Source organism: Pongo pygmaeus, chromosome 12, assembly GCF_028885625.2.
Source record: "Pongo pygmaeus isolate AG05252 chromosome 12, NHGRI_mPonPyg2-v2.0_pri, whole genome shotgun sequence".
NCBI classification, from domain to species: domain Eukaryota; kingdom Metazoa; phylum Chordata; class Mammalia; order Primates; family Hominidae; genus Pongo; species Pongo pygmaeus.
Window position 1 is genome coordinate 104,404,491 of NC_072385.2, and position 27,699 is coordinate 104,432,189.

The 27,699-nt window shown below is 43.3% G+C and overlaps 1 protein-coding gene across 1 annotated transcript in view; it reads left to right on the forward strand.

Annotated features, from left to right (window-relative positions):
• The window catches only part of ALK (ALK receptor tyrosine kinase), a 731,594-nt gene that overhangs the window by 377,390 nt on the left and 326,505 nt on the right, over positions 1 to 27,699 (forward strand). Inside the window, exon 4 of the mRNA XM_054476638.1 lies at positions 14,470 to 14,671. Coding sequence (XP_054332613.1) covers positions 14,470 to 14,671 — 202 coding nt within the window. The remainder of the gene's footprint in view (positions 1 to 14,469; positions 14,672 to 27,699) is intronic.

Below are 27,699 nucleotides of genomic sequence, written 5' to 3' on the forward strand. Positions count from 1 at the left end.
TCTAGTGGGTTTTGTTCCACTGAAGGCACCCTGGTCGCCCAGCTCCCTCCCTTCCATCCTCCTCCTCCAGCAGGTGCTTTTATCTCTCCTTCCTCCTGTTTCTCATTGAATTAAATCAATTCTTTAGTTTTCATTTGGTTCCCCTTTCTCCTTCTAGTCAGATCAAGTGCTTTTCTGTTTTCTTTGAGGATTACCAAAATGAGCTCTTAGGGAAAAAGGATTTCTCAGCACTTTGTCTTCTGTTTCTTTCTACTTATTTGCTTTGCCTTTTATTATCTTTTTTGCTGACACCCCAGGACACGCATGCAGTATATAGAGATTATTGGCTCTGCCCCTTTTTTCTAAATGAAATCCATTGATGTAAAAAAAAAAAACCACCTTTGTGTCTCACCTAAAAATGGTTTATTTTTTAACAGGGTCAGAGATCTAAAAGGGAATATATAAAAACATACTCCCCCACACATAGACATACATATACATCCATACATATGTGTATGTTTATGTATATCCATCTATTGATGTACACGTATATATGCACACACACATATGCATATTTTACTACACACACACATGAGCATAAATATATATTATTTCTAGGGAACTTCTGCCTCAGTTAAGTTGGACCCGAAAGGTTGTTTTGCCTTTTCAGTTTGCAGAGGCTCACTAATTGTGCAAATTGTACTACTACTTCTAGGCTACAACTAACTCATTATCTTAAGATTAATAATACTATCAAGAAAAATCAACTCCCTCTACTCCCCTTCTCTCTCTTAATGAACACACTTGGTTTTTCTAATGATTCAGTCTCAAAAACGAATACCATTTCTCTTCAAAGGGCTTCCAAATGAAGGTGCAGAACAGCAATACATGTAAGTCCTGGTGGTGGAGAGTAACAGAGCTAATTCCAAATATTTGACATCAAGACAGAGGGAGACAGTAAAAGTGCACAGGGACTGAGTTCCCACATAGCTCAGTTCTGCTATGGAAGCCAGGCATAGCCCTTCACCCACTGGACTGTTTCCTCAGCTGCAAGACGAACAGATTGGACCAAATGATTTCCAAGAGCCTCTAGAGCTTTGAAGTTCTGTCTTTCCATTATCTCAATATTAGGCAAAGCATGCCAATTAGCACAGTCCCACCTCCTCTTTATTCTAAATGTCAAAATTCTGCTCTAAAACCTAAAATATGAGTTGAGGCTACACAGGATAGTAGAATTCAAGTTTGAAAAATAAACAATAAGGAGCCTCTTTCAGTGGCCCCAGTTTGCTTTGAACAATTCATAAGACCACATGAACAAAGGAAACCCTCAAATACTGCTCAGCCATGGTGAGGCCATCTAAGCCCTGTGAGTGATTTCAAAAGGAGGACCCACTGTCTGGGTCCCACCTGCCCATGCGTTAGTCTGTGACCTCTGGGGACAGTCAGAAAGAAGAGCTTGAGACCAGCTGCTGGGCCTGATCCACAGAGTGGTGAGAGTGCTGAAAAGTGAAAGGAACATCTGCAGGCAGCTGGGGACCAAACCACAGGGCGTTTTACTGAAACACCTTTGCAGATTTCTATCATGGACAGGCATATACCCAGTAAGTGTTCTACTGGACAGAAGTCTGGAAACCTTGCTTCTAATTGCAGATCCACCACTAATATGCTGTGTGACCTTGGGCAAGTCCTGAACTTCTTTGCTTCTTGGTTTTCTCCCCAGTACAACAAGCGATTAAGCTACGTGATAATCCTGTTTATGTCTCGCTATGACATTCTCAAAGTCAGATATGGAATGTAGCATTTTTAAGTCTCCTCAGGTAGCAAGACCAGTGCAGTAACTCAGAGGAGGCTTTCCAGGAGCATGATTCTGCCAGAAGGAGCTGAGGTCTTATGAAAGGACAGTTTGAAAGTCAGACAAGCAGAAAAGACTTAAGAGATGATACAGATGTAGACATACATTAGACATATACAGAGATATTGATATAGATAGATATGGAAAAAGATATATTGTTTATCCTTTTTTTCCATGATTTTTTCGTTTCTTATTTTCTGCAAATGGTCTTTGCAGCAGAAATAGATTAGAGGAGGGTATCCAAAGTGTGTTCCATAGAACATTATACACAATACCAAAAGGGTTCTGTGCACAAAGGAGTTTGGGAAATGTTTCATTTTATATTTCACTCTTGAAGAGCCACAACTCTTATTGGCATATCAAGGCTCTGAGAAGTCTTCAGTGAAAGAGCCTGTTTACTTCTTGTTGTACCCAGGAGTCCTCAGACTCATTTGCCCACAGAGCCTTCTCATAATACCTGTTGACATCCATGGGGCTGGTGTTCTGCGGAAGGTACTCTGGAGTTGGCACAGCATTATTCCCCAACACTGATATCTTGGGGCATGCATCTGGGTGAGGCCTGCATGCATTACACTGCACTCCTTCTGTCCAGATTCCAACCCATTAAACCTCTGCTGTTCCTTAGTTCCCACCTAACATGAGTGGCATTGTGATCAACTGAATGAGTAATAGCTTATAATAATGATTTAATAGTTTATTGTACTATGGACAATTAGCCAATGATGCCTGGATCCTGTTTGATTGATTGAGATGGAACTCCATCCATCCATGCATGTGTGTATTTATGTTCTCACTCAGAGAATATGATTAAGAGGCGTCTGGTTCAGAAAGGTGGATTGAACATTTGTCTCCTCTTTTGAGATCCCACTGAAGTTATATTAAATAGAGAACTATCAATGGAGGAACAAATTCTGAATAGCAAACAGAGCAGGAGGGGAGGCACGAGCAATTTCTAGAGCACATAGAGGAGACAGAAGCTGCCCATGGAAAAATAAAGTAGCCAGAGCCCAGAATGTGCCAAAGAGGTTTAGAACAGAGGAGGTGTCATATCTGCTGAGAGTGCAGGTAAAAGGTCACCTGAAAGAAAGGATGAGGGTAAAGAAGAAGAATGGAAATTTCTCTATGGTTAACCCAGATGGCCTTCATTCCTTTTTCAATATCATTTTCCCAAAGCAAAAGGTAGCAGGATGCTTAACCATAGGGCTAAGAAAAAGCCTCTAAAACTTCAAGTGGAGTGATAGACTTATGGCTGCTAGTGGGAGTGTTCATACCCAGGGTGAAGCGCCCTTTGGGCTGGCACTGGGAAGCAGTCACCTGCAAAATGGCTTGCTCCTGACACTGTCCATCAGGCAAATTATGCATAAAGGACAAACACCATCTGTACACGTGTAGCTCCTGTTAGCCTCCCTCGTCTCTCCTGTTTAAATGTGAGGGACTGATCAATGATCACTCAACATGTGAATAATCCAGCAGCATGAAAAAGAAAGATCATGCATAGCAAGACAGCCTTTTCTTGCCATATGTTTCCTCCCCTCACCCTTCCATAATCTGCTGCCACCTCTCCCCAGGAGCTCCAAGCCTCTGTTCATTTCTGCACAGTATAAAAACTTCTGTCCTCTGGTCCTTCAAGTCTCATATTTTGTTTGGCTCCCATGCATTTGCACACAAATAAATTTATATGCTTTTTCTTCTGTTAAAAGAAGAAGAAAAGAGAAAAAGAAAGATCAATATAAAAAAAAAAGCTGACCCCAGAGAAAACAAAGATAAATCAGATAACTAACAGAAGCTAACTTGAAAGATAAATCTCTTAGGAAAGATTCAAGATTAAGCATGGGGTAATTAAATTATCAGAGAAATAATAAAACAAGATTTGCTAGAGATGAAAGAGGCATGTGTTTTCTGATTGACAGAGGCCAGCAAATGCCATGGATAAATTTATGTATAGATCTATAGCTAGATGCATTGCAAGATGCCATGATGAATTTTTATATAGATCCCTACCTAGCTACAATGTATTGAAATTTTAGAACTTTAAAGTTAAAGATCCCAAAAGCTTCCAAAGAGGAAAAACAGATCAATTACAAAGAAATTACAAATAAAACCAGCGTTAGACTTCTTAGTAACACTGACACTAGAAAACACTGAAGCTAGGTCTTCAAATTTTTGAGGCAAAGTTTCTAATCTGCAAACCATAACCAGAAAAGCTACCAACCAAATGTAAAGATGAAATAAACATTTCAAATATTCAATGATTCACTAAGAAATTCCCCCTAAAGAAGTTTTCTGAGGATGGTGGGACTAACATAAAAGTCCCAGTGAAAAGAAATTTCAGAATAATAGCTGTACCATAGGCCCAGAAAGCAACTGATACAAATCAAAAGAGGAAATCAGTGCCTTCAAGAAGGCAGTAATTTTTTCAAGGAGTATATGGATGTGTCAGTGATATGGTAAAGAAGGCAGATATAAAATAAACAGAAAAAAATCAGCTAGAAATTCCTGGAAAGACAAACGGAAAAAAATCAAAACAAAACAAAAAAACTGATTCTGTAGGGACCAAGGGAAAACTTTCCCTTCCCCCCCCCCCCGAAGGTTCATAGAAAAATTAACCTACAAAGGGCAGATTAATTGGAGAAAAAGCACACCAATTTATTAATGTGCACACAAAGGAAAGTCACAGTGATTAACCCACCCCTCAGTGGAATGCAGAAGCTTATTTACCATCTTAAAGTTACAAAAAGAATGAGGACTTGGCGTATGGCCAAAACAGGTTATGGTTGCAAGACAGGTTATGGGAGGAAGAGAAGAGGAGGCTTGGCTAGCAATGGTGGTCATGTTATGTAGATGAAATCTCATGGTAGCAGCTTTCAAATACAATAAATAATAAATGTATTTTTCAGACTTTTAAAGGTATCAACCTCTCAGTTAATTTTCCCTAGCTCTGGACAAGGGAAGAGCTGGTTGCATAAGTGCAGATTTTCTACAGATGCAAATCTGCCCCACAAAAGACAGCTTTGCAGGAATACTTTTGTTTTCTGACCCTCCAAGCAGCCATTTGAAAATATGTCAAAGAAATATACTTTGGGGTAAAATATTTTTATTTCCTTCAGTCCCCACTTTGAAGCCTTAACAAGTTTCACATATTTGGCCATGTGAGGTGGCTCACGCCTGTAATCCCAGCACTTTGGGAGGCTAAGGCACGCAGATCACTTGAGGTCAGGAGTTCAAGACCAGCCTGGTCAACATGGTGAAACCCCATCTCTAGTAAAAATACAAAAATTAGCTGGGTGTGGTAGTGAGCCTATAATGCCAGCTACTCAGGAGGCTGAGGCAGGAGAATTGCTTGAACCTCGGTGGCAGGGGTTACAGTGAACTGAGATGGTGCCACTGCACTCCAGAGCAAGACTCTGTCTCAAATAAACAAAAAATGTTTCTCATATTAAAAGCCAAGTTGATAGCTTTGGAGAGATTTGGGTTAGAGATTGTTAGAGATAGACAAAAGAGTGGAAAACAAATTGGGATATGCAGAAAAGAGTAAGTTTAAATATACCATCCCATCTCTCTTTAAATCAGTCTTTTAGTCCTGAGAATAGATCAGTTTGGTTAAACAGTTGTGTCCCACTCCAGGAGGTGGCATTGCAGGTAGGCTAGGCTCTATATATGATGCAGGCAAACAGATCATAAATAAAAGGTATTTCTATGGAAACAGGAAAAAAAGGCTAATGTCTGGAATAGTCTATAAACTCTTTTTTAGAGTCTCTGAAGCATCTTCAGATTTCAGTGACAATCTGACACATATTTCTGGATTGTAGTTTGATTTGGGTGTTTAAATGAACTTTGTGAGTTCATATATTACTGGCTGTTTATATATAATTTGCTGTGGTAATTTTTCTTGAAGTTTATTTAAGTGGCCTATCTTTAGTTTGCAGGGCTTTAAGAAAAGCACAGTTTTAATTTCTAATAATTTCTAATAATTTCAAATTAGAAAATTGGAAGAAAATTTGAAAATGTTATTTTGGAGACTTGTAGCCAAGAAAGAATTCAGGATTCAGTCTACGTTGTGAGAAAATAATAAAAACTCAAAACTAATGGACAAGGCTGGAATCTCATAACAGAGTTATGAGGAGAAAAACCTATAGGGTTTAAAAAAAAAAAACATAATTTTTCTCTTTAGTCCTTTATTTCTACCAAAGACAAATAATGGTATGACAAACTTATTTGCAAAGTAAGTATTAGTTTGATAATATTTGGCCTGATTATTCATATAAAGCGTAGCAAGAACAGTGATTGGTCATAGAGGCTCTTATAAGTTAGCTTTGTTGAAACTTTTTTACAAGGAATCTAAGATTAGGCTTTTTAAAACCTCGAGGCTAGAAAGCCAAGCCAAGGATGTGCCACTTATCTATATCTGTAATACCTGTACAAATTGGGTGAATTTTTCCCTTCTCAAGGTCTTAAAATATCTTGAGGTTTCTGGGCCTGTCAGAAAGTGACATCTTTTACTTACCACAGGTCAGGAACCCTATAAAGAAACTGTGTAGAAAAGGTATCAGGCCAGACTTTTTAAAGGGCTTCTTATCAGCTCAATAAAGTCAATCTAAATTCCTCAAAGCAGTCTGATCATATTTGAAAACATACCATTTCAGTCAAGGCCTTGGTAAAATAACCACTATATCCAATAACCACTATATCCACTATTAACTACTATATCCACTATATCCACTATTTTGTCCTACAAAAGAAAACAGATTCTAATTGAACTTATGTAAATAACTATATTGCCATAAATTAAGAATACTCACAACTTTTCAAAATTCTGGAGAAATCAGGTAAAGAAAAAACTAAATGTTTTAATTTTGCTCACAAAACTACACTTTACCCAGTTGTTGTTGTAAGCTATAAGTAGCTCAAAAGAAAGTTTTCTTAACTTTAGACAATAAAGCATAAAAAGAATCAACAATGTTTCAAACAAAAAGAAGTCATTAAAAATTATTTCAGTCCTCTATTAGTTCAGTCCCATGTAATTAATTCTTGTCCCACTTGATGTTGTGTTGGCAATTTTCACAGACACATCAGATTATTAAAATTAGAGTCTTGAATGTTTTTTTACCTAGTCGAATGATATGATCTCCGAAGTTATAATACCTGGCTCAAGGGAATCTGTCAGAGTCCTTTCAATGAATTACCTTAAAGAGGAAGCAAATTTTGGACAGTAACTGATTACAAACCTTTTTTTGAGAATAATCAAAGTAAAACAATAATTGTCTGTAGATTAAAAAAAGACAGAAATAGCTATAGTTAAAGACACAACTGGCAATGAAATTTGGTTATTTTTGTGGCACACAACAATTTAACATAATAATCTTAATTATTGCTGATAACATATACCAAGACTTATTTCAAATATGAGACAAATTAAAATGTGCCACAATTTTGACAAGTAACAATGCAAGAGAGAGAATTCATTTGACCCTGATGCTGGAAATATATCCTGCTTGGAGTAGAATGCATTCTTGGATCTATAGAGAAGATTATAAATATAACCCTTATTCACTGCAGTGAGAAATATATAGCCATCAGTATAAAAGGTCTGTTTATTGATTTTCCACACTTAGCATCAACCTATAAACAAAACATACAATACTTAATCATTCTTACACAATCTTGACAAGGTAAAGGAAAAGTATAGCTGATTTGGGAGGGGATTGTGGAAGAGAAAAAGTACAGGAAAGGGCAGGAAGACTAAATAGCCTCATCTTTATAGTGAGGGCAGTCAAGTGATACTGCCTGGAGCTGATGGAAGAAGTCATAAATATATCACATAAAGTTAAAAACATAAGGTGTGGAAGATAATTTTTAAAATCAAGAACATTTTAAAAATCAAGAATTATAAAAGGGATATTGTTATTTTTCTTATTGTCCTATCCATGTCTAAAGTTGTCACACTTGCAAGTAAAACTATGATTATAATATTTAGAATTATGAAGGCAGCCACCTAAAGAAACTAGAAATCCTTAAAAAAAATTTTTCCAGTGTGTGGAATGTGGTCAGGTGGAGCAGAGGTTAGAGGCTGTTTTAAAAAAAATTATAAGCAATTCTGTACTATTTGATTCCTTGTCATGTGTATTAGTTCATGCTTGTGTCGCTGTAAAGGAACACCTGAGTCTGGGTAACTTATAAAGAAAAGAGGTGTAATTGGCTCATGGTTCTGCAGGCTGTATGGAAGCAAGGCAATGGCATCTGTTTCCTGAGTGAGGGCCTCAGGAAACTTACAATCATGACAGAAGGCAACAAGGAGCCAGCATGTCACATAGTGACAGCAAGAGCAAGTGAAAGAGAATGAGGAGGTCCAAGACTCTTTTAAACAACCAGATCTCACGTAACTAACTGAGCAAGAACTCACTTATCACCAAGGGGGTGGTATTAAACCATTCATGAGGGATTTGCCCCCATGATCCAATCACCTCCCGCCAGACTCCACCTCCAACATTGGGAATCACATTTCAACACGAGATTTGGAGGGACAAACACATCCAAACTATATTATTTCACCCCTGCCCCCCCACAAATATCGTGTCCTTACATTTCAAAATATGGTTATGCCTTCACAATAGTTCCTCAAAAGTATTAACTCGTTCCAATATTAACACAAATGTTCCATGTCCACAGTCCAAAGCCTCATGTGGGACTCATCTATGTGCCTATAAAATCAGAACAAGTAATTTACTTCTAAGATACGATGGTGGTACAGGCATTGGGTAAACATTCTTGTTCCAAAGTGGAGAAACTGACCAAAACAAAGGGGTAATAGGCATCACAAAAGTATGGAACACAGCAGGGCAGTCATTAAATCTTAAAGCTTCAAAATAATCTTCTTTGACACCATGTCCCACATCCAGGGCACACTGCTGCAAGGGGTAGGCTCCCAGGGCCTTAGGCAACTCCATCCCTATGGCTTTGCAGTGTGCATCCTCCATGGCTGCTCCCACAGATTGGAGTTGAGTGTCTGCAGCTTTTCCATGCTGAGGTTTCAAGCTGCCAGTGTCTCTACCATTCTTGGATATAGAAGGCAGCAACCCACTTCCCACAGCTCCACTAGGAAGTGCCCCAGTGGGGACTCTGTGTAGAGGCTCCAACCCCACATTTTCCCTTGATATGGACCTAGTAGAGTTTCTTTGCCGGGGCTCTGCCCCAGTGGTAGACTTCTGCCCATGCCTCCTATGGAATTTAGATGGGAGCTGCCAAGCCTTCTTCACTCTTGCATTCTGTGTGTCTGTAGGCTTAACACCACACGGAAGCATGGCTTATGTTATCCAAAGTGGTGTCTGGAGCCGTACCTGGGCCCTTTTGAACCATGGCTAGAGCTGGGACAGTCAGAATGTAAGGAGCAGTGTCATGAGGCTGAGCAGGGCAACAACACCCTGGGCCTGGCCCCTGAAACCATTCTTTCCTCTTAGCCTCTTAGGCCTCTGAGCCTGTGATCAGAGGGGCTGTCCCAAATAGTTTTGAAATGCCCTTGAGATCTTTTTTTTATTGTCTTGTATATTAGCACTTGGCTCTCTTTTAGTCATGCTATTCACTTTAGCAAGTTGCTCCACAGGCCACTTGAATTCCTCCCCTGAAAATGTTCTTTTCCTTTCTACTACATGAGTAGTTTGCAAATTTTCCAAACCCTTATGCTCTGCTTTCCTTCTAAATATAAGTTTCAAGTTTGTCATTTCTTTGCTCCCATATCTGATCATAGACTGTTAAAAGCAGCTAGATCACTCATGAACACTCTGCTACTTAGAAATTTCTTCTGCCACATACCCTAAGTTATCACTCTTAAGTTCAACCTTCCACAGATCCCTAAGGCATGAACATGAATGCAGCCAAATTATTTGCTGAGGTGTAACACAGGTTACCTTTACTCCAGTTTTCAATAACTTTTTTATTTCCATTTGATACCTCCTTAGCTTAGTCTTCACTATCCATATTTCTATCAGCATTTTGGTCAAAACTATTTAATTAGTCTCTAAGAAGTTCCAAACTTTCCCTCATCTTCCTGTCTTCTGAGCTCCCCCCGCCCAAATTCCTCCAACCCCTGCCCATTACTCAGTTCCAAAGTTACTTCTATATTTTCAGGTATTTTTATAGCAAAACACCACTCATTGGTGCCAATTTTGTGTATTAGTCCATGCTTGTGTCAGTGTAAAGGAATACCTAGGGCTGGGTAATTTATAAAGAAAAGAGATTTAATTGGCTCATGGTTCTGCAGGCTGTACTGGAAGCATGGCAATGGCATCTGTTTCTAGTGAGGGCCTCAGGAAGCTTGCAATCATGGCAGAGGGCAACAAGGAACCAGCATGCCACATGGTGAGAGTGAGAGCAAGAGAGAAAGGAGGGGAGGTCCCAGACTCTTTTAAATAACCAGACCTCACATAACTGAGTAAGAACTCACATATACCAAGGGGATGGAGCTAAACCATTCATGAGGGATCTGCCCCCATGATCCAATCACCTCCCACCAGGCCCCATCTCCAACACTGGGAACCATATTTGAACATGAGATTTGGAGGAACAAACACAACCAAACTACATCACCATGTTACCACCATATCAATTTGATTTTTAGGATCATTGAGTACCTACCATGTGGCAAGCATCGTATTGCATACCAGACATTTAGAGGTGGTCAGCAGCCTTATAGCAGAAGCATCTAAGAAACAAATGATGCTAGCACAGGAACCCTTCCTAGGGATGTATGTGTGTAAACTGGGAGAGAGGAAGACAGGGCCGGGAACCACAGCTTACTTCCTTACATCTTAGCAGGAAAGTTCATGGAGTATTTGGCCAATTGATTAAAACGGTTGGTATATAACCCTCAGAGAGGTGAATTATGAGAAGAAGAGTTTAGGACTTGGGGGCTTGGAGACTTGACTCAATTTCTTTAGATTAATAATATTCTAGGCAGGCAGATAGAATTACTGACAGTTTGGGGCTGTAAGAATCCTTAGAGAGACTGTGTCCAACCCTTTCATTTTACAAAGGAAGGTTGGTAGTAGCAGAGCTACTCCAATTTAGTCCTTCTGATTCCAGGTTTAGTCCTAGATCAAAGGAATTCCAGACTAAGACACCTGTCAATACAGGGAACTGATTTTTATTGCATACCTACCTTGAGCAGGAATAGTACTGCCTACTTGATACATGTTATTTAATTTAATCTTCACGACAGCCATATGAGGTAGGCTATGCCCACATTAAATTTGAGCAAATTAATATTTAAAGTGTTTAAATAATTTGTCTAAGGTCAATAACTGAACAGATATAAAAGAGTTTGACCTTTAAGTTCATGACCCTTGGGTTTTGGCCCATAATTTGAGCCCTGCTGGTTGAGATGAGAGCAGCACATTCCTACACTGGTGACCAGAGGTAAAAATGATAACCATTTCATATTTAATCATTAAACATATCAACACGATGCATAATAAAAGAAAAATGGTTGTGGCGCTGTATGAGCAGAGCTCTTTGATCTGCCTCTCCACTCTCCCACGGCCACACTGGGTGAAGGTCTGTGTGCTGCTAGACCATCCTTCTTAATGAGAAAGGACCCCGGGAGACTTTGCCTAGCCCCAAGCTATCCTGAGCAAAATAAATAGAAACGGAAAAGAGAGAGAGAGGAAAGATAAATTCTTACTGACTTTAAAAGATTTATACTGACAATATCCCAAGGAGCTTATGAAATGTGTTTTTTCCCTTATTTTTGGTAGAGGAAAGCTGCTGATGAAGAGATAGCTCTCAACTATAGAGTTCCATTGAGAGTGAAAATACTTTAAGCTCAGTCGCTTATTGATAGTCTGGTTGCAGAAAATAAGATTCATATAAACATCATCTCACATATTAGAACTGGAAAAATAATCTATCTTCCAGTCAGCTTTGAAAGAGTTCCATTATTGAGGTGCCAAATTTCGGGGACAGAATTTACATGCATGGCCACACCCAAGGGTGGAGAGGAGCAGTGACACAGAAAGAGCCCCTAGTCCCAATACCTCAACACCTTCAGCTGGATTTTTGAACTTCTCATGCATGTGCACATGTGTATAGCAGTAATCTTCCTGAGAAGAATGGAGATACTTTCTTTATTTTGCCCCCATTCTTCCCTTCAGTAGCTCAAAAAACTCCTGGTTTCTACTCAACATTCTGCCAACTTGAGAACATCAGAGAATGGTCTCAGACCAGGACACAGTTGCTGCTGCTCCCTTATGTGTACATTATTATCGGAAATGGGACTGGCTTCATCCTAACCCCAGGCCATACCCTCAAAGAGTCTGGAGCAAGACTCTGTCCCCAGAGATACTTCCAGGGTCCTCACATGCTCTGCACAGATACACACTACCCTAGTACTGGAAACCCCAGTCATCCACCCTCAACACATTGCCTTTGCTTACAACAGTAACATAGCAAACACTTCGCATTTGCATTTAGTCACATTCTTGCCCTTGTGTGGACTTGTGGTGCAAGATGAGGTTGGGTCAATATTAATTCCCTCTTGCCCCCACCGTAACAGATCAGTTCTCCTGCAGCACCACTCTGATGGTGCCACTCTCCTGCTCAAAATATCTGGTTCTCTATTATCCACAAAGTGAAGCTGGAAATCTTCAGCCAAGAAGCAATGCTCTCTGTGGTCTGGTTACACCTCCTATCACCCTGGCCCTCCTTATTTCTCAGTCTTCTCTCCAGTGTCCTACTCTGCAGCCAAACATCATCTACCTTTGTCCTGACTCGTCTTCCCTTCAACTTCTGCACAGTCCATTCTGCCAGTATCTTTGTTTTTCTCTCCCTTTAAGACCTGGCTCAAGAGTCTTCCTCTTTATGGATCTTCCCACCTGGACCTCCTGTCTCCTTCCTGAAGGCTCCCAACATGTTTTGCCTGGATGTGTGTCTGACTTTATGACCTCTATTTGTGCTGATAGTTCTTGCAGACATCTCTGCAACCCTGCCAGACCTGGAGTTCCTTGAAGGCCACAACTGTGTCTGTCATGTCTGTGTCCTCAGGGCAAAGCCAGTGCTTGGATGTTTGCTCAAAATAGGCGTCCGTTAAATGGAATCTGAGGGCAGAAAGGAGTAAGGAAGGGACCAAATAAATGGATTTGGTCTGGTGCCCATGTGCCCCTCATTCCCCTTCCTGCCCCTCTGACTTCCAAAGCTATACATCCCGGCCACAAGGTGCCTTTGCCATGTTTTAGGCTGAAGTACACAGTGGGCCAGTGAAAAAGATACAAGGAGAAGAGTACTGCTTAGGAGTCCAGAAATCTGGAGTCTGGTCTTAACTTTCAAACTAAGACTTTGGACCCGTCATTTCCCTATCTGGATCTCCAGTCTGCTTCCCTAGGAAAGCCAGGGGACTGAATTAGATGATCTTCCCAATTCTTTGTCTTTGGTTCTAATCCCTTTTCTTTTCCTCTGTCCCCATGACAAGAACATTTCCTCCACTGCAAAATACTGTAATAATGTAGATTATTTACGACAGTTGTAGAGCACTTTTCTCATATGCCATGCTGAAGCTTCCCAACAAGTACAGAGGGTTCACGTTCTCGATCCAGCTCAGACTCAGTCTTGTGCTTCATCCTGATTTTAACCAGAAGTCGCTTTTACTTACTTTAAGAAAGTTGGAAACCTCCAATTCCTGGAACAACACCTTCCTTTTGAATAATGCTTTGCCTTGGTAGGAATCCCCCTCTTTTATCTGCACCACTGTTTATTGCAGGCTGCTAGTTTATTTGCCTATTTGGGAAACTGGGTTATCTGCAGAAGGAGACCTTGGAAGTGCCAGGAGTAGTTTAAGAAGACTGAGTACTCATTAGCTGCTTCCCACTGTGGAAGTCAGGGATCTTGTTGAAATAGATTTCTACTGCAAAAGGAGTAGCATCTAATGGCCCAAAACTTCAATGCAGAAGTGAGCAAGTAAAATTAATGTATCAGAGGGAATGCCTGGAACAATATAATGGTGGTGTGCTTTTACACTGACAGTAATCCCCATGAATGTAGGTTTCTTGCAGGTCATTTGGCCTGTGCTACTGGAATCAGGATTGGCTTGCTCCAGAGGGAAACTCTGCCATGGGCACAACACCAGGGGGGATTTGTAGGGCTTTTTCTGTGGAGACCAGTTGCAAGTTCACATGACTCATAGGCTCAAGAGCTGAAATGAACCTTAAGAGATTATTGAGCTCAGCCAACCCTCTCACCCCATTTTATAAGGGAGGAAACTGAAACCTAAGAAAGTTAATGCTTTTCCCAAGATCATTCAACTAGCAAGGGAAGGAAAAAGAGTCTTTTGAAATAGTTGTTTTTATTCCTGTTTTGCAGATGAAAAATCTAAGGCTCTAAGACACAGAAGTAGGAAGTAGGGGAGCTAAGGTTAGAACCTTGGTCTGCCTGATTATAAGGCCTATGTCTCCAGCCACTGTCCACCTGCATCAGGCTATACTATTTACAAAGAAAATCTTAAGAACGGAGGAAGAAGGCTGGGTGCATGCAGAGAATGAGATAATGGCCTCCAGTATCTCTGATTTTGATGCCATTTGTCTCTAAGTCTTGCCACAGAGCTACTGCTGGTCTTACCTGAACACATCTGCAGATTCAGTTTCCCTGTCTCTTTCCAGGCTCCTTTCTCCTCCTCAACACCTCAGCTGACTCCAAGCACACCATCCTGAGTCCGTGGATGAGGAGCAGCAGTGAGCACTGCACACTGGCCGTCTCGGTGCACAGGCACCTGCAGCCCTCTGGAAGGTACATCGCCCAGCTGCTGCCCCACAACGAAGCTGCAAGAGAGATCCCCCTGATGCCCACTCCAGGGAAGCATGGGTAAGTACTTCCCCATGTCCAAAATTGATTTTATACCAGGTGATTTGGCTTTTGGTTACACATTTCCAGAGTCTGTGACATCTACTTACAAACTCATGATTGTCCTTTAATCGGTAGGTCCAGGTTGAGCAATTACTACTAATATCCCTTAGGTAGTGTCTTGGGTACTGATTTGTGGGTCCCTCTGACTTCCCTGGCTAGTGGCCCTTCCAGAGGCCAGAGGACCAGCTGCCAGAGTGGGGATTTCATGAGTGGGTGTTAAAGATGTTCATTTCCCAAAGTTCAGATACAGCCAAGAAGAAAACAGGCAAAGAAATGTTAAAAGGCCAGAATGAAAGTAATTTAATATGGTAGAAACTGGGTTTTACCAGCAGAAGTTGGGCGGGAAGGGAAAGGACAAAGTATTTTGGCCATCCAAGCAGGTTCTGTGGGAGTTTGGTACCCCAGAGCAGAATTAGTCATGGATACTACACCAGTGTAATTCAGTAGAGATTGGAACAGAGCTTTGTGTTACAACCACCAAGACATACGACAGTGGAATCCTCTAAGCTTTCTGGAGATACTTACTTGCTTACTCAGTGATCCATCAGGCCTCTGCGGTAGTGACATTGGAAAGCAAACTTAAACTAGGGCACTTCTGTGCCTGGCTTTTGTTTTTCCATTCCATAAGTATAAATACCATCCTATGACCTCAGTGTTGAGGGACCCCAGATCTGATTACTTTAGCAACAAGGATCCTTCTTTGTGACTTGTTTACAGGAGAAAAAGCCCAAATGTCTAGCTATGCTTAGACTTGGCTTCCTTCTAAGAGAATACCTTTTCAGAAGGGTCCCACCTGAACGATGACTGTTACCCATCCTCCATCCCCATGGTGTGCAGGGGAGAGATCCTGCCTGTTGCTTTGGCAATAAGGCTGAATGGCTTCCTTTGTAATTTCTTGAAAGTCTTCTCCCCACTCCCCGCCATTAACCCATCTGTATTTAGTTGCACTTAGAAGGACTACAAGCTGCTGCAGTCTCATCAGGAATGAAATCTTGACATCAAAAAGAGTGCTCTCCCCATTCCTAAACTCTTATCCATCTTCTTGCCTCTGAAATGCCTCTCTGAGCTGGCTGAGAAGGTCCCAGCTACGAAGGACTCTTGCTCTATTCACCAGATATCAGTGTGGCATAGCAGGTGTCTGGGCTGCCCCCTGTTTGGGACCAGCTGTCTTCTGGCACCAAGCCTCCCTCCAGCACAGCTTCTCTTTCCAGTAAGAAGCCTGGTTGGGAAGGCTTCTTATCTGAGGGCAGGGCTGTGTGCCATCCTATAGGTATTTGCCCAGCCTCATATTCTGAGAGCTGCATATTCTGACTTATCACTCTCAACATTCCTTCCTTCCCTACCAGGCCTGGCAGAGACCAGGGAGTGCTGCTTGAGGCTGCTGAGCCCTCAGGCATCAGTCCATCGTGGTGCTGGTGGGGGGTGGGAGGATTCACTGATGTGGCTGGGAGAGGTGGAGTTGGAGTCTGAGAATACATACCCATGAGTGTGAGAAAAGGTGCCAGAGGGGTTTCAGCACTTCTTCTGTGGCCTGGCCTTTTTCCCTGTGTAGCATAGTCAGGAAAACAACTCCTCGGGTATGACTGGCCATAGGGCCTTGCAACTAGTTTTTCTCTCTTTACCTTTCTATGCTCATATAGAAAGTCAATTCTCATTTAGAAGACGAGAAAACTGAGGCAGAGAGAGGAAATAGGAAGTGATGTGGTCCAGATTGGACTCTTTCCAGGAGACCTAAATCCTCTTAGGGAGAAAGGGTGGAGTTGGGAAAGAGAATGGGAAATATATGAAAGAATCTCGCAAAAAAAAAAAAAGAGCGATTATTTTGATTATTTGATCCTTCAAGACAAATGAGCCCTGGGACTTGCCACATCAGTGCCTTCAGGGGCAGCCTTCTCTCCACATGATGCCATGGCCACCTGCCTCAACGTCCACCTGGCCACCCAACTTATCCTCTTCCCAAGGCAATGCCTCCATCACCAGAGGAGTTGCTCTGTCCTCTGGAGGGTGTGAGTTGAGCAGGAGAGAGGAATGGGGACAGAGCTGACGCAAATTCAGTGACTTCATGGCTTTGTCTGGGGCAGAGTTTAGTGATGAGCAGGAGTGATTCCAGATTTAAATTAAAGATGCCTGGGCCAGCCTCCTCACCTCCCATGAGATCTGTGTGGTGAGGGTAGAAGGTGGCAGCAGAAAGGACAATCAATAGACCGTCCACTGCAGTGCAGAGCTACTCTCGTGGGTGCCTTGGCCAGCTGCAAGGAACAGGGCATTTGCCCAGCAAATCAGCTTTGCACTGTTCAGAGTTTGGGATCACAAAGGATGGATATTTGCCTGCTCTCTGATTATGGGGTCGCTGCTAGTCTCAAGAATCTTTGGATTTGCAATACTCAGCAGTTTGCCTTACCGAAAGCTCACTCTGTTTAATGTCAGAGATGACCTCACTAGCATAGCGCTCAGAGCAGCGAGGGGGACACAGTGATATCCTGGTGATGTCGAATGTGATGATTATGAATGGGGCTGGCTTCCTCTCATAACAGGAGACGGTGGTTTGGGGACCACTATTTGGAAAACAACATTCCGTGTTTGTAGTAACGAGGGAGGAAGTTGTAATAATAAAGTCGGCTGGGGAGAGCCTGACTCAGAGGAGTGGGCTGAGGAATGACAAGTCAGACGCCACCAAGTTCCCCGGAAACCACTGTGTCGTGAGCAGGCAGTGCCGGCTGTCGTGCACCAGCGGGGCGGGAGCAGCAGGGTGGTTGGAAGCACCCAGAGGCAGAAGGCAGGGGAAAGGCAGTTGGAGAAGCACAGCAGCTGCTCCCTTCCTAGTTGCCTGGAAAGCAGCGGAGTATATGAGGTCTAATAAATCACAGAGCATGAGTGGCCACGTTGGCCAAGGCTGCCGGGCTTCGGCTGGAGTCTCTCAGGGGACAGACAGATGAGTGCCCAGCCTGCTCATCTGCCTGGCCAGAATGACCAGAGAAGCAAGGAAGCAGAGAAATAGGGGCTATCAAACAGCCTAGGCCTGGCTGGTCACAGAGTCACATAGGCATAGGACATCTTAGCTAGAAATTAGTGGCCATAAAGTCCCCATGAACTGAATGAATATGATAATACTTATGTAAAATGGCGAGCTGTGAAATGGCATATGGAAAATGGCTCGCACAGTGCCTGGCTGTCATTGGCACTAATAAGTGCTAGGTCCTTTTGGGTTCAAACATTCATCTCACCATCATGGATTGAGTGCCTCTTGTGTAGCAGGTGCCAAAGACGACACAGCCGAAGACAAGGTCACAGCTTTCAAGGAACATCTAGTCCAGTAAGGAAGACACAAGCAGAATAGCAACAGCACGTGCTTGTGTGAATGTTTTAAAATTGAGGCTCGTATTATTAAGAGGCTGAGCTAAGATCGCTAGTGGCAGATCCAGCAGAAGCAGCCGGCTAGGGAGCCACCCACTGCACCACACTGCCATTCTGATGTGTCTTAGAAAGATCAATCCAGCAGCAATTGTCCGTGTATAATTGGTGCTCTTCTGGATGCAGGAATGCAAGCTTGAGGGTGGGTGGCATGTCGGGCTATAGGAGACACTCTCCAGGGCTCCTACCCAGAAGGCCATCTCGAGTCTTGTTTCCTCTGGAAGCACATGACTTTCTCCCATGGCGGCAGGTATCTGGGGACTTTATTATGTATGACCAGAACTACACAGTGTGTGGAGGGAAGAATTGGGCCCCGAGGGGATAGAAGTTGCCAATCATTTGAATTACTAATACTCGAAAAGATATTTTAAACCGAAAGTCGTTGGGGAAACTCAGGCTTGAGCCAAGATAAGCTGTCAGGGCATTTTAAAGCACAAATAAGCCTCAGTCCAGAAGGTGGCGGTGAATTGAAATTCTCAGCACGAAGCCTTGCCTTTCTGCAGAATCTCAATCCCTAGACCCGGAAGATACTTGAGTCTAACCTCCCCTTTCCATGTTGGTTTCCTGATGGGGAACATGAAGCCCAGGCGGGTGATGTGATGTAATGTGATGTGATGAAGGTCAAACTGCAGGCTCAGACCCGGCACAATGGCTCACACCTGTAATCCCAGCACTTTGGGAGACCAAGGTGGGAGGATCACTTGGGGCCAGGAGTTCAAGACCAGCCTGGGCAACATAGCGAGACCCCCCAACCTCTACAAAAAAATGTATATTTTTACTTGGCCAGGCATGGTGGTACATGCCTGTAATCCCAGCTATTCATGAGGCTGAGGCAGGCTGCAGTAAACTGTGATCATGCCACTGCACTCCAGCCTGGGTGACAGAGCAAGACCCTGTCTCAAAAAAACAAACTAACAAACAAAACTGCCTGCTCATGGCAAAGCCAGGACTCATCTCCACAGTGGCACCCTGGAAAGGTCTGTTTCCCAGCTGCCCAGCTGCATCAGGAAACCCTCAAACTCACTGCCCTTAGATCAAAATCTGCAGCCACCCTCCGCAAGTGAAGAAAAATTTGCATTCATGCTGGATACCCATACAGCTACCGCACTTACTTAAGGCAGTCAGTTCTGACCAAAGATCCCAGCTTTGAAACCAGTAACAATCCTAATAGGAAATGTGCCAAGGTAATTTAACTCAAAAAGATATTGATTTGTGGCCATCAGGAGGTATGGTTTCAATTCTGATTCCGCCGCTAATTTGCAGCATGGTTATGGACAACCACAAAATTGCCCAGCCATAGCTTCTTAGCTTCTAAAGTGGCGGCTTTGGCTGCCCTCCGCTCCCCTCTTCTGTCCTGGCAATGCCAGCAACCTATCCTCAGATGCCATCCAGGACTAGGGCAGCAGGAAGTAATTCTCCCCACCCCAGACTCCTGCTCCCTGGACAAAGAGGAACCTCCCTACTGGCCCACTGATACCTTCACCACTAATGCACAGAACCCTGGCTGTTCCTGTCAGTAGACAGGCTGAGCGAGAGATGGTCTCAGGGCAGGGCACCTGTGGAAAGATGCCACCAGGTATTTGCTTCTGAAAAGGGACCTGATTGCTTTTCCCAGGCTGCTCTAGGTTGAACTTCAGTCAGCCCAGGGCAATGTGGCAAGTCTTGACAGCTAGGGAAATCAGAGCCCGTGGCATTCAGCCTCCATGGTCAAAAGTTCTCTTCGAGTCTTGCCTGCATGATAAACGAGATCAGAAATAAAAAAGGTGCTCATTTATTGAAACTGTTGCCCTCAAGTGGCAGTGTCACAATGATTTAATTTCAGGCCCAGCTTTTTCTCACTTTCAAAGTCATTCGTAGAGTCAGCTTCTCTCTTTTCCCCCATGGTCTGAATAACACACTAATAAATATACAATAAGGCCTTTAATGTCTAGGTGATTTACACTAAAAAGAGAGAGCCATTCAAAGGCTCTAAAGATAATTTTTAAAAGCCTTAAAACTCACACCCAGGCTTGTCAGGGGGATATTTCTCAGACACCTTGTTACAGGAACAATCATGTAGCTTGAAGGTCTCTGAGCACACAGTGGGCAGGAGACTTGAGGTCTAAGTGTTCTTGGAGGAAACTCTTCACACACAATATGAGCTTGGACAAGTCTCAGAATCTCTACAAGCCTCATCTTTGTCAAATGGTAGTAATTGTGCCACTCACGGAGTTGTCGTGGGTTTAAATTAGATTAACAAGCAGAACAGGTGCTGATAGTGCCTAACCCCTGCCTCCCAGGCTGTCTGTCTAAGGGACACTCTTCTCTCAGGCTGCTCAGGGTCATGGGAGGGGGGCAGGCAGAGAGCCAGGGTTACAGATTTCACTTAAACCCCTCCTTCTCAGAGTAACCACTTGTGTTCTCCAAGATGGATCCCAAAGTACCATTCCCATTGAGTATACCTGGATTTACCATATTTCTCCCCACTTTAAGTAGTAATATTGAAGCAACTACTAAAATGCTAGTCCTCTTTAGAGGAACTGGACCTTCAGCTATTAACATAGTAGGTCTCAAGCTTTAGTAATACAAGTGAGAACCACACATGTTACAAACTTCATATAATTGAGCCTCATCTTTTTTTTTTTTTTTTTTTTGAGATGGAGTCTTGCTCTTGTCACCCAGGCTAGAGTGTAGTGGCATGATCTCAGCTCACTGCCAACCTCTGCCTCCTGGGTTCGAGTGATTCTCCTGCCTCAGCCTCCTGAGTAGCTGGGATTACAGGCCCCCACCACCACACCTGGCTAATTTTTGTATTTTTAGTAGAGAGGGGTTTTACCATCTTAGCCAGGCTGGTCTCAAACTCCTGACCTTGTGATCCACCCGCCTCGGACTCCCAAAGTGCTGGGATTACAGGCATGAGCCACCGCACCCAGTCCGAGTCTCATCTTGAGCCATTCTGATTTTACTCGTCTTGGAGTGGGCCATGAGACATATGTATTTTTAGAAAGCTCTGCAGGGATTCTGGGTGTGCACCAAAAGTTAAGAATCATGGCTCTAACATCTCAGCTTGAATTGGTTCATCACATAAGCGGGTAGCTTTATATAACCATCTACTAAGCACTAAGAAGAAAAGTAAAAAAGAAAACTTAAAGACTTGGGAGGGACTTGTGTTTAAGGTGGAGAGCCATTTTTCTCCCACTTATGGGTGGACAGGCTAGTGACAAGGTTTCCACCCCTGGCCTAATCCTGCCTACACAGTCCCTGAGCTGGGGTAGCTGGAGGGTATCCAAGGTCATGAATGTCACCGGTCTCCACAGGTGGATATACTCTCGACACATCTGTTATTCTGTCTCTAGAAGGACTATGGCTTCCAAAGCCACAGGGGAATGAGAAGAATACAGATGGACTAGAGAAGCCAAACCTCTTAAAGCCAGAAGGAAGCTCCATCCCATTCTTCCATTTAACTATCCATCCATCCATCCATTCATCCACCAACCATCTATCCATCATCCATCATCCATCTGTCCATCTCATCCACCCACCTATCCATCCATCCATCTACCCATCCATCCATCCATCCATCCATCCATCCATCCACCATCCATCCATCCACCATCCATTCACCCATCCATCCATCCATCAATCCATTCATCCATTAATCCATCTATCATCCATTGATCCATCCATCCACCCATCCATCCATTCTCTTTGTACTTCACGTATTGACCCTCATCTAGGTCCCAGGTTAGCAACAGAGCCACAGCCCTCCTTTTTGTTCTCAAGAAGCAGATACTATGTTGTTAATATTCATGGTAAATATCTGTACAGTGCATGTTCAGTTTGCCAAGTGAGTCAACCTGTATCAACTCATTTCACCTTTACTGTGATCTGTACCATTCATATTATTCACCTCCTTTATAGAAGAGTAAACCGAATCTCAGAGAGCTTCCATAATTTGCTTATAGTCATGGGTAACACAGGGAAACAGATCTTCTGGGTCCATTTCTTTTCTCATGTTGTTTTCCCAAGAAAGCCTTGCAGTTGTACCTTGGCATCACACCTGGCTCCAAGGAAACTAAGAGCTGTTCTTATCCAATCAGGAAAAGCTCTTCTCAGGAGGACTCCTCTGAAATTTGGTCATCTAATTCTGGCCCACAAGTCTTGAAGATGGAGACTTTGGGTTGCACACCTTTTTATGCTAACAATGTCTGGCACACTGCCTAGCGCATAGTAGGGGTTCTATGTTAGGTGGATGGATAACATATCAATTGAAGCTAGTTCTAGGATGCACCTCTTCTAAAGCCTAAGCTCTGGGTCTAAAAATTAAAGCCCGGTTCAGGATCACAGAAGAGTCTCCAATCGATGGAAAGATGAAAAGTATTTTCTCCCTGCCCTCCACCCACACCCGGGAATCAATGTGTAACCCTCCCTGGGGCTCAGGAAGCAGCTGTCAAAATACACCTCAACTGTGAAGGTTTCCATGAAGTACAAAGGACAATTCCTTTCCTGGCAGGTACAACTTTTACTCACGATTGCTTTCATTGATGGGCATCAAAAAAAAAAAAAAAAAAAAAAAGACCATCAGCTTCTGCCAATTCTGACCTTCGAGATTTGACAGCTGAAGGCTTGTAGTGAGGCTCTTTTGAGCTGCTGCTTTTGCTTTCTCACTCTGCCCTGGATATTTGATGGATTGAACACCAGGGACGATGAGAGAACTGTGAATACCTGTAACCCTGTGCTTGTCAGAATGGCATCTTGGCCAATCCCATAATGATAAATATGTATTGTATACAAAGAGAAGTCAAAATGCATAGAAACAGATGCTTCTCATCTCAGAAGTGTTTACTGAGCCTCACTGTTTCCCAGTGGGGAGGGAGATGGTAAAAATAGGTGCAGGAATTTTAGTGATAGAGCACTGGTGTCAAGAAATTCACTCATAGTTCATGTATGCATTCTTTCAACAAATGTCTATGAGTCAGGCTCAGTCCCAGGCACTGGTTGGACTCTGGAAGCTCATTCAGCCTTCAAGGGGCTCAGAACAAGGTTTGGAATTGGACGACAAGACACAGTTATGAGGCCATAAGGAAAGGGGTGTAATGGGTGCTGTCCATTGGGTGCTATGGGAATGCTGGTGGCTGTCAGGCAAGCTGGCCCTGAGAAGGACACTTGAGCTGGCTCTGCAGGGGCGAGGAGTGTCAGGTGGATGATGAGAGGAAGACATTCCACATAGAGAGCGCATGTGTGCAAAGGACCGCCTGAGGACACAAATGATGAGCTGTGGCCATGTGATTCTCTTGGTTTCTTCCTCCCCTTCCTGCTCAGGGTTCCTTATCCTGGTTCTCTGAGTGCTCACTTTCATGTGTTTGTGGCCACTGGCTTATGTGGCAAGAAAACCCATCCCTCTCCACAAAAGCAGTCCTCAAACAGCAAAGCCTCATCCCTAGGCCCTACAATCACCACTACCTCTTCTTGTAGCAAATGTCCTGCTGCAAATGCCCAGAAGACCTCCCTCTGAGTGCAGGCACTGCCCTCGCTTTCACTTTCTCTCTGGTAGTATCTTCTTCCCTAACAAAAACTCTAAGTACGTATATGGACAATCTGTACATGCAACTGTTTTTTACCCCAGCACGAGTGGGTTTCAGTGGATGAGCCAGGACTCCAGGATTGGCCTGTTGCCTCTTCACTCCCCACTTTCCAAGAAGAGTAGCCATGGATGAGGGGCGGGGGTTCTTCGTGGACTGCCGGTAACCCCTTTTCCACTACAGAAACCCCTACACATGCAACATCCCCTCCTCTGAAAAGCCCTTTTAGAGTTTCTCAAATAGCATTGACCATGCAGCCTTGTGACCATTCAGTTACCAGCTTGTCTCTCCCCACAGTCAACAGGGACCCAGGGTCCTCTCCCTGTTGGCTCCTAAGTGCCAACACATGAAAGATAGGGAGAGAATGAGGCTGCTGGCTGGGGATGGGACAGGACCTGGCATCCCAGGTAGGAATTCACCTCCCTTCCTTCATTCCCTGTAATTTGTATGATAATGAGGAAGAGAAAGAGGAAGAGTCACTTGATGCTTACTCTCTGGTGTCAGCATTGTTCTAAGTGCTTTGCATGTGTCATCTCCTCTAATATTATGTGTACCACCACTTGGTGAGGGAGGCCCTAGCACTACCACTTTTACAGTGGGGAAGCTGAGGCTCAGTGAGGTTAAGTAACGTTCCTAGAGTTGCACAGCTTGTAAGGAGTAGACTGGATCTGAGCCCAGCTAATCCAGCTCCACTGTCCCTGCTCCCAATCACCACTCTATGGATGGTAACTACCCTATTACCAGCTGATAATTAAGGATGCATTCTTATTTATTTATCATTATTAACCATTATTTATTGTTTATAAATACCCAGCTGCATTTTTCTATGGTGTGTATACAATCCTTCCTGTCCACAATAAAGGACAAAGTTATAAAGCTTTGATGCACAGAAGAAGCCTGTTTTAGAGAGCAGGCAGTCCTGAGACTTATGTCCGGCACTGCAGAAGGTCATAGAGAGTCTATCCAGAAAGCCTGGCCTCAGCTCTCCTGTCTCCTGAAGCTCCATTCCAACCCAGTTGCCTTCACCTTCAAAAACCAAGTCTGCATTGAGGAGATGGAATCGGGTGATGGAATTGCCAGCTCTTTGAGCCATAAGGAAACTGTCCAGGCAACTGGAGCTGATGGCCCAAGAGTGAGTAAACACCATGACCCGCTTAGTAGCCCAGTTCCCCTCTGCATTCATGCCCAGCCTCAAAGCAAACCTCCTTCTTTCTCGTTACTTGGCCTGCTTCTAAGTTTGCCTTTTCATCTTTGTTTTATTTAGGGAACCACACACATATGCCTGGCTAAACTCCTGGCTTTTACAGAAATGCATTCTTTTATGGTTCAGAGCCTTAGTTAAGAGCCATAGCAGCCTTGGGATTTTGAATTTAAAGAGCTTCACAAAGTCTACACACAGATTTGGTGCAGTGTCTATTCCTGGGAGAATCTTACATCAGTAAGCTCAGTGAATGAGTGTTCCCACCCCTTTCCAATGACTGATTGTGTTCCCCTTGCCAGTGGGGAAGTCTTACGGTGGTGAGAAAATGGAGGGTCCCTAGGGGAGGCCACTGAGAGCAGGCTGAGCCCAGGGCATGAGACCTACCACTGCCAGAAGCTGAAGATGTTTCTTCAGATCACTCACCCAAGGGCACCAGGTTACCTGAGGATCTGGGACCTTGCTCCACCCTACAGGGCAACTTAGCTCAAATGATGCACACATAATGGGAGTCTAAGGAAAGATCTGTGGGCCATGCTGCTTTTTTCTTAGCCCCACTGTGTGATCCAGGCTTTCAATTCACCAAAAGGAGCGTGAAGGAGAACCCACAGTCACATTGGTATTTTGCATTGTGCTGTTCATTCTGTGGAACGTTCCTTGCAGTCCTAGAATGATCACCTCAGTGACTTCTCCTGGCCATCAGGAAGCCCCATATTGGAACAAATGAAGACCCGGATGAGAGAACTGACAAGTGAATATCATGGGCTGTTAATCTTCAGCCTCAAATCCTTTATGGGGTCCCTGTGAAACCCAGGATCAAGTCTGAGCTGTTTATTAGCATAGCACTCAAAGCCACTGATCAAGCCTCACCCCTCTTGATCCTGGCTCACCCCATTTCTCTGGACCCATGATTCATTTGTATCAAACTACCCACAGTTGCCCCCCAGTGAAGCAAGCCAGTTCAAGCCCTCTTGCCTTCCCTCACCTTCCCAACCATCAAGAACAATCAGTCTTCTCCTCCAAGGAGGAATCTCCTAGCTCCTTTTCCACAAAGCCTTTCTTGAGACCCCGGGCCTTCTGTGAGCAGAGCTGATTGCACCACCTTTTGCTGCCTGTTCCATATCTCTATGAGTGTTCTCACAGCACTGGGCCACATTTGTTCTTTTACATGTCTTCCTCACCAACCAGGTACCCCAAGAATAGGGATGGGCATTATTTATCACTGTATCTGCAATGCCTAGCACAGTACTTGACTCACAGTCAATAAATGCTTATAAAATGAACAAATTCCCAAATTAATTGGACCAGAAACTCTTTGAAAACTTGTGACATGGTTTTAAGAATGCATCTATAAGGCTCTTGACCAAAATTCCTTCTCTGTTCTTCATAACGACTCACTTCCTTCTACCCAAACTTCAATAGAAGGACTGTCTTCAGCCTGCGTTATCTCCATTTGTGGCCCTAACCATCCTACACTGCCGAGCAAATGCTGGCCTACGTTAGTCTCGGAAATGAGATGGTTCCCATGCTTGGTGATTGCCCTGTCTGTGTGTGCCTTTTAGTTCCTCCAATTTCCTAAGCGATTTCCTGTTCTTCCAGTCAGGACTTCTCTTAGTAATTTTCCCCCAATTCCTCCTTCTCCTTAGTTTACTAGTCTTTACATCACCACTTAACCACACTGACTTCTGTTGAGTGTTTTATCTTTTCAGATAATCTAAGATGAATTCCAATTACATTCTGTCCAACTGTTTCCTAAAGATTCCCTCTATAATTTTGTTTCTCTGTCTTAGGACTAAAATTTCTCTGTGACTGCATGAAATTCTAATCGGCATTCTGTTGGATGTTCACTTGCAGGCCTCAGAGTGATTTCCCTGTCTGGAGTCTTCCAGCCTTTCTCACAGTGGCCTGGTCACCTGCCCTGGGAGCTTCCTAATGACCATTGGCTCATCCTCTCAGTAGACCCAGATGACTTCCATTTCTAAAAAGCCTCACTTGTCTATCAACTTTCTTGTTTAACCTCTGCCACCTTGTCTAACTTACGGACAGTCTCCAGGGTTCCAGGAGGTGGTGGCAGCAGGTACATTGTGTGTGGGATGTGAGCCAGAAAATGTGCTTGTTGGCAAAGCCAGAAATCGGATGGAAATAAAAACTCCTGTATTTCATCATATATCCAAGGTCCTTAGTCCTTGGCCTTCACCCATGACTGTCTCTCTAATTTCACAATCCTACATGACTGTTTATGGGTTAAAGGCATAATCTAGCTAGCAGAACTTGAAAAATATTTCAATCATAGACTCATGAACCAGAAATGAACCTTAAAAGTAATTGAATTCAAATTCTTTATCCCCTACCCCAAACCAATGCAGAGGCTCTTCCAAAGCCCATATGGCTTTGACTTGCCTGACTCCAGCGGTAGAATTGCTCACCACCTTGCAAAACAGATCACCCCATTGTAGAGCAGCTTTAGCTCCCAGGTAGAACTTGCTGATGGCCCCTTGGCTTTGTAACCTTGTAAAGGTAATGACTGTCTCTAAAAAGTTATTCAATATCTCCAAACCTCTTGTGTTTTATACACAAAATGGCAATAGTAATACCTGCTTACCTTGTAGGCTGTTTGTGAAAATAATACTTTTAACAGTGATAGCCAATGTGTATAGAGTATTTACCATATTCTTAATACAAAGACATATGATTTCATTTAATACTACAGTTTCCCTATGAAGTAGTACTATGATAATGCATACAAAGCACCTAGAATCATATGAGTACCCAACACATGATAGTTCCTTCTCCTATTTCACCATGATCTGGTTGAT